The sequence below is a fragment of the Saccostrea cucullata genome, unplaced genomic scaffold (assembly GCF_032062105.1).
Source record: "Saccostrea cucullata isolate Sc308-1 unplaced genomic scaffold, CSIRO_AGI_Scuc_v1 ctg11895, whole genome shotgun sequence".
NCBI classification, from domain to species: domain Eukaryota; kingdom Metazoa; phylum Mollusca; class Bivalvia; order Ostreida; family Ostreidae; genus Saccostrea; species Saccostrea cuccullata.
Genome location: NW_026922379.1, coordinates 10,666 through 18,970, shown reverse-complemented (window position 1 = coordinate 18,970; position 8,305 = coordinate 10,666). Strand labels below are relative to the sequence as shown.

The 8,305-nt window shown below is 35.9% G+C and overlaps 1 protein-coding gene across 1 annotated transcript; it reads left to right on the top strand.

Annotated features, from left to right (window-relative positions):
* Positions 1-1,522: 1,522 nt before the first annotated feature.
* LOC134261700 (uncharacterized) lies at positions 1,523-8,305 on the top strand. The gene is made up of 3 exons (XM_062744108.1): positions 1,523-1,659; positions 7,864-8,109; positions 8,203-8,305. Exons 1-3 carry the CDS (start codon positions 1,587-1,589, stop codon positions 8,271-8,273), a joined length of 390 nt encoding a protein of 129 aa, XP_062600092.1. The 5' UTR covers positions 1,523-1,586; the 3' UTR covers positions 8,274-8,305.

Sequence of the window (8,305 nt, the reverse complement as noted above, 5' to 3'; positions counted from 1 at the left end):
CTTTGTATTCTCTCAAATTAAAATTGTAATGAAACAGTTTTGAAAAAGAGGTCCAACTTTAAGGTCAAGGTCACAAGATAAAAATATTTTTAATATAAACATATATTCAAAAGGCGTTTTCACAGGCAATAAATAGGTTTAATATGAAATCTTTATTTTTTATCATTTTAGAATTAATTACCAAAATTTTTCGACATTTCTTGTCATAGGTAATATCCATGTTTAATATGGAAGTCCTATCTTTTATCATTCAAAAGATATGACCCAGGTTAAATTTTCTGATAAGTTTATCAAACTTCAAGGTCAAGGTTACAAGGGCAAAAATTATAGTACATAAAGGCCTGTCTTGTCACAGGTAATATACATTTTAACAATAGACGCCCCTATCTCTTCTCATTCAAAAGTTATGGCCAATTGAAAGTAATGTTTATTTTTTTAGATAGATCAAAAAAAGTCATGCATTTAGAAAGGTCTTATCACAGGAAAATACATGTTTAATACGAAAGTTTTATCTCTCCTCATTCAAAAGATTTGACCAAGGTTATCACCTTACATTAGTATCAAGGATTGGAGAAATAGGAAAAATAAAGAATGGATTGAAATGCATCAATAGCTCACTCCACTTATTTCCTGGTTGGAATAGTTAATTGCAAAAAAAAAATGTAATTCATAATGTACACAAACATGAAATTTCCTTTTTGATAAAAACTATATCCATTCGTGCATCAACATATAACACGATAATTTTCGGAATAACAAGATGTGTTTGTGAAACACTATGCACCCGGCGGCGACAAAGTCGAAAAGCTATTTTTTTGCATATAGATCATAGTCAAAGTCAAAAGGTCATTGACTTGGTGTTATCTGAAAGAACTTGCTTACCAAATAAGAAGTCTTTGTCTTAAATTCTTCATTTGTTATGGCGAAGGTTTGAAAAAGCTTTTTTAGCATATAGGTCACAGCCAAGGTCACAAAGTCATAAACCATGGTGTCATTTGAAAGAGTTTAATTGTTGGAGTAAGCATTTCAAATAAAATGTCCCCAAATCTCTATCGTTTTTGGTTCAAAAGTTATGACAACAATCTAAAAAATCTATTTCACAAGGCCATTAATCTTTGTGTCATTTAGAAGAGCTCCATTTCTGGAGTAAGCATAATTATTAATTAATATGAAGTCTATATCTCTCATGGTTCAAGGTTATGGCAAATGTGAAAGCTGACAACAGAGAAACAAACAGACAGACGGGACAAAAACAATATACAGCCACGTCCATCGATTAGGACGAATAAAAATCAACTGTGACCGAAAACAAATTTCCCAAATGGAAGACAAGGTGATTTTACCATAAAACAATTTATTGCAGGTTTTTTTCATTTCTAAAAAAATTGTTTACAAGATTTTACTGCATATTTTGCATTCTTATGGCAAAATGTATCTTCCATTACGAAAACATTGAGCTATTGTACTTTGCACTTTTATAAGGTTTTTACAAGATGTTATTGCAAATAGCATCCTGTCATGAATCATGACCTCGTTTTCGTTTTCCTGTTTGTTTACTAACGCTTAAATCAAAAATTTCTTTGTAGATGGTCATGGAATCGTTCTCTTTTCTGCAATCTATCGTTGTTTTTGTATTTTTGGCTCATAGTACGAATGTATGTAAGTATAAAATTATTAACATCAATATGACATATAATGACAATCATTACTTCCCTAACAAAAAAATACTATAGTAAACTATAGTTAATTATAGTTTACTATACTCCAGTAGTTAACTATAGTACCAAAGTTAAAACTTTGGAACTTTGATTTACTATGGTGAAAACTTTGGAACTTTGATTTACTATGTTGAAAACTTTGGAACTTTGATTTACTATAGTTAAAACTTTGGAACTTCGATTTACTATGGTGAAAACTTTTGAACTTTGGTTTACTATAGTAAAAACTTTGGAACTTTGATTTACTGTGGTGAAAACTTTGGAACTTTGATTTACTATAATAAACTATAGTTAAATGTAGTTTACTATAATATTTTTTTAGGGTACTTGGATAATGACAAAATAATGTTTTCGCAGCTGATTATTTCAAGTGAATTACTTATTCAGTATTCATGAAGGCTAAAAAAAGATACACATTTACACTGTTTTGACGATGGATTTTCCCCATTATTTCCCCAAATCATGACAAGGAGCACAGGACGGGTGTGATCGGTCGGCAGGGGATGCTTACTCCTCCATAGCAACTGATCAGACTTCCGATATTTTGGAGGTCTGTGTTAGCTCTGCTCCAGTTTTGTATTGTTTTATAGACTTTTGATCTTGACTACTGTTCGTTATCTCCATGTTTCATTACAATCGGCCTATGTACGAGATGTGCTAACCACACCTGAAGCTAAAATGAAAAAGTTCCAGATTTCAACAGTGCATATACAGAGAGAGGTCCTTTTCCTTTTTAAAGATGCATGGACACAGATTTGAATTTAAAATTTTCTGTATAATATTACGATTTATATATTTTAGTAGCATTTTACACAAAAATAAATTAAAATTTTCTTCCATCTAAAAGTTATTAAAACTTAGAATTTTTAGACGGGTTTGATTGACACAACCTTGCACTTTCACAAATTTTATTCTTAATACTTAGGGAAAGTGGCAGTCCTGTTGAATATAAATGAAAAATATTAAATTTTAATCCAGGTGTAATGTACGAGGGGCGTTCAATAAATAATGTCATTAGGGCTCGGAAAGAAACAAAAAACGCTTTTCTACGACTTTGTCTTAATAATTTAACTAAAATATTCTCTTTCAATTAAAACGCATATCCGTAACATTTTCATTCAATTTCTAATTGTTTTTCGGACACATTTTTGAGTATGACCCTTCGTATACTGGAATACGGCAGATCCTATGGTTTGCTGTACTTGTTTTTTTCTTTCTGATAGATGTTTTTCTAAGCTTAGGAAATGAAACAAGTCAAAGATTGAAAGAACTGGCAAATTTTGTTGGTGTAACAAAACATTAACTTTCTGTTTATCCCTAAAACTCCTTTACTCTTCATGGCCTGTGGGTTTGGACGCCGTCATGAAGACACTTAATGTAGTGAATTCCTCATGTTGTTTCCTTTCTCTCTTAAACCTTTCAATTGTTTTGCAAAAAATTGTTTTCTAGACTCCTCCATAAATTGAACTTCCTCCCAGAATATGACTTTGAGCAACAAGACCGCTAATATTTAAGAAAATAGCATATAAAACGGTTTTATTCTCATGCAATTCTTTGCTCTTCTTAGGCCTTTGTAGTTTTGTCAAGTGCATCTTATTGTAAATTTGTTTTGTGGGCTTAAAGCAAAATGGATTCAGGTTTCATTATCTGTTAGAATTTCATACAGACGTGGATAAGTACAATTTTTGATTTTTAAAAATAATTGTTTGGATATTCCTACACGCTGTCCTTTTCACTCATTTTTCAAAATATAGGGTGACCTTTGAGTATGAAACTTTTTTACTATAACACGTTTCTTTAAAACAGTATGAACTATCCCCAAAATGATGTTTATCGATTTTGCTATGTGTCTAAAGTCAATAAAACATAATGAGTGATAATTTGTTGAAATTTCTCAAAGAACTATATGCGGTATATTGCATATGTTTGCCCCCACAAAAGTCAAATTTTGAAAACTTCCTGAAATGTGCTGAATTCAATAAATTGTACGAGAAATATAAGTTAACAGAAAATATTATAGTTCCAGAGCAGTGTATTCACAATTTCTGTTTTTATGACGTCACAAACTAGTCCGATTTTATATCCTTTTTCAGAAAGAGGACAAAATGGACAAAATTTCAACAATTTAAGCTTTAGAATTTATAGAGCGCATGTGTGTTCAGGAACAATATTGACATATTTCATTGATATTATCATTCTACACATTATATCAAAATATTAATCCTGAACACACATGCGCTCGGTGACTTTTATTTAAAATATCGACGAAATATGTACATTTTTCTGCAAAATTCATAAAAAACTGAAATTTACGTCATATTTGTGACGTCATTACGTACATATGACGTCATTACTTATGAAATTATTCAGTGCTTTGAAGTCAGCATATACTCCCTTGTTTAAGGACTTAATTAAATATTACTCCATCAAAGTTTGATTTTGGGGGGCAAATGTTGGTTAATACCGCATATAGTTCTTTACATCGGTAGTTATAAGTCATTGTTGCCAAGGACTGTACCTATTTTGATGCCCATTATATAATTTTTGTTTATTGAAATCTACTTGTTCATCTGTCTATAAAACAGGCATTGGTTGCTGTAAATTTAACATATTTTATGTAATATATTGTTGGGATATTAAGAAGTTTTACAGCTCCTTTAATGAAGCGTTTAATTTTACTCTAGTTTACTGATTCTTGGCCATTCATTTTTAATGCAGTGTCTCGAATATTCCTTGTTTTCCAGCTTCCAACGATGAAATAATACGATGAAAAGTGGTCACACAAACTGTAATCAATTCAATAAAGATTCAATAATGAGAGAAAGTCAAGCTTTATGCCATATGACTACTGTGTTGTATATCATCGAGCTAATGACATTATTTATTGAACACCCCTCGTAGGTTAATTCGTTGCAAGTGGGATACCCATGCTTGCCTAAGGATTTTCCTACACAGCCCCCACCCCCCACTTCCGTCTCTAAGGGGTTCCCCTTGGCACCTCGCAAATGTAGGACAAAAGGAACACCTTCATGAGCATGTTGCAGAGCCCAACTGAATGTGGACATCTGCAATGACCTCTCCTTAAGAGAAGCCCGTTCAAAATGTAGACCCACCTCCCCCAGAGGCCCCACCTTTTGTTTTTTTGAGCAGCTCCCCCAACTGATCGTGATAAAAGTCATTATACTGACTGGTCTGTTTAGCGTTCACTCCCACTGCCACCTTCCAGGGGATATGGCATAACTGCTCTTCTAGCTGTTGGCCACTCGGCCAATACTTAGGAACACAGTATACAATCGCCCCACCCTCAACTATTAGTACCCTAACAGGGACTGTTGGAGCTCGGGATAATGCCCTACTTATGACTGAGTAGGCCGTTACGCAGCTAGGTTAAGGCCGCCCATAGGAAACAAGCCTTAAAATATTCCGAAATAATCAATATAATGTTAATATATTTTTTTATTAGCATGAGTTTTAATTTAATGGGAACTATACTAATGCATGTGTATGTATGGGATTTCAACCGAGTTTGGTCAACGTGACTTCACGTACATCAGCTGTTTGTCACGTGATATGTTTAAAATTAGAAAACATATGTACGGATACAAAGATCGTAAAAGTTCAACGATATACGGATAATTTTTCACTGTGAAATTGATTGTGTTTTCTTTAAGACAAATTTCTTTACCCGAAAAGTGCTGGGAGCAACTTCTCCATGCCCGGGAATTAAATAAAATTTAGCCGACTTTTGATAAACTATGTGCATTTACACTATACGCATTGAAGAAATGTAAAACTACGGAAAAAATCAGCAGCGCACAATTTGCTCCCAGCACTTTTCAGAATGGTAGGGACAGTAGCTACATGTGTATAAAATATTATAATTTATAATCAAGCGGATATCGTTGAACTTTTGAGATTTTGGAGCGGTTGTACATGTGATTGTAGTTCGTTTCTGTATAAAAGTGCAGGACTGCGGCTTTATAAGAGACCTAATAGTAATCAATTAAATAAGACTGTGAACTATTGATTATTGCATTCAAAAATATGAATCAATTATAGTCAGATCACGCTTATTTGGATTTATTTTTCATATTTTCAGTTCCACTAATAGCTTTATCTGCGTCTCAAGTACAGAGAAACTGCGTGTCAAACTAGCCTATGACGTCATATCTGTTAGTACAGCGAGATCAAGTTGGCTTTGATTTTACATTCGAATAGTTTTATAATGACAATATAAGTTACTCATTGATTGATATTTACTATAATCATGAGAAATCAAAGTATGTAAGAGTATATGAAAAAGAAAATTATTATTTATTCGCCGAGATTCATTTGTACAATTTCACCGTGACGTCGTAATCGAATTTTGAGGCTCTGCATACACCTACCTTTGGGTAGCCCTTAACCTAGTTGCGTAGTTGTGAATTCCCTCCGAATCTCTTCATAGTGCCAGTTGCTGTCTACTGTAATGTATGGATCAGGATGCAGAGCCTTAGGGCTTAGCCAGGGATCATTCCACATGATACCCCTTCTTATACCACCATCCACCCTGGGTTGCACCACCACCAATGACAGGGACACTTCTGCTCCTAACCACCGAGTAGGTCCCTGGGCATGTAGCCATAATCTGGTCCCTCTGAACGGGTCTCGGGGGCTCATTACTACCACCTAGGCCTCCTAATGAGCTAATAGAGCCGGGCTATTGATTGGTTTAGAACAAAACCCCTCTGGAACCTACCACTCTGCCTCCTCACAGATCTGCCTTAGGGATTTGCTCAGATTTTTCAAGAAGATACCAGTCCCCAATGCTGCTGACACCATTGTCACTGGGACCTCTCGTGTCCCTATTCCCGTAGCCACTAACATTGCCCTCAAAAAAGTGGCTCTCTGTCTTGCTAGCGAGGAGGTGATCTCCAACTCAAAGAACAGCTCTGGGACATGAGTGTTTTGCTGGCGGACGCCTACTTCATTCGTTAATACCCCTCAAATAGAGAAATTACGCTGGGTTTGGCTGGTAGATTAAAGAGCCCCCCCCCCCCCCCGGTACAGGAGGACACCCATTTTGACTGATAGATTGAAGGCCCCCCTTGTTACTGGAGGACACGAGGTTTTGCTCCTAGATGGGATGGTCCTCCCAAATGCAGGATTAGGGCGTGACCTACTGTGATCTTCACCTTTTATAGGCCCTCTAGAGGCTTTTAGCCGTTCAGTCTCTTCCCTCCTTTTTCTTGCCAAACGTTTCCGGAAGCTAGATCTACATTTCTTTTTCTAACCTTCCCATACGTTTGGACACCCTCCTCCCAGGAACAACACTCTTCCAACTCCATGATCTTGGAGTCCCCGACTCCCGCATTCCCCAAGAGAACCCCATGAAAGTTTAATTGAAATCTCCTCTTCTGCCAAGATTCTTAGCTCTTCTAGGCCTCCCCCATACTCTAGGCTAGACATCCTTAATCCCCCCCCCCGTGCCCACACAAAACTCTCTGTCCCTCACTGGACTCCATTCTTTCTTTTTTCTGTTCTTGTCGTACGTCTTGCCCTCTGAAAGAGAAGAATAAAATTATGATTAAGACTTACCCCTATCAGACCGTCGAGGCAATGTTTCTGACCCTCCCATGGATTCCCTTTCATGGGAGCAAAGTGGACATGTGAACTTATCAATGCCCTCTGCCATTTCTGGTGAGATCCCTACAGACTTCCCATGGAACCAGTCAAAGCATACATCACATTGAATCATAAAGTCCCCCCTGAAGGATTGTTTACATATACAAAAAGACTCCTTCTCTTCCTCATTTTTGTTCTTTCATACAGAAGAACCCGGATCTAAATTCCCCACCTTCAAAGACTTTCTTAAGTTTCTCACCCTTGTGATTCTTCCGTATGTAGAAGCTGCCATGGATTCTTTTGGTAGATCTCTTTGAACAACTGGAGTAGGATTACCCCATCCTGATCTCCAGGACATAAGATAACCCCATTCTTTGACCTGAATAACTAACCCCCATCCAACGCTTTTTGGACATTTAAAGAAATCATTAATCCTTAGATTTCTTAAGTTCTTCAATGTCCCCTGAGATGAAACGAATGTGGTTTCTCCCCAACCAGTGTTTTGGTTTTATTTTTAACTCGTTTAATGTTTTGTTCTTAGATGTGGCCTCTCAATTCGCTGGCGGTAAGATATCATACGATAGGCCCTTTCGACTTGGTGAAACTTTTCGAGGAATATGTTACGAGGAAATACCTCTTGGTGATAATATAACAGTGGTGGATGCCTACTGGAAACGTGGGAATACTGAGTATTGTCACAAAGGTCAAAAACTATTGCTAAATAGACGCTACACGTGTAATGCAACTACTGTACACAATAGGACTACCTTCGAACTAAGAATTCCAGGTACAGTGTGATGCTTCTGTTTATTGCATTTCTTCATAATGAGTTCATCTAAAGTAATTTCTTATGCAACAAACTTTTTTTTTGTCTTGTTAGACCTGGCATTAGAAGATGCTGGTATATACCTTTGTTATCTTCCGAGTTACGATACACTTTTTACTTATTAAGTTACATTCATTGGTATGTATGAAATTATGCT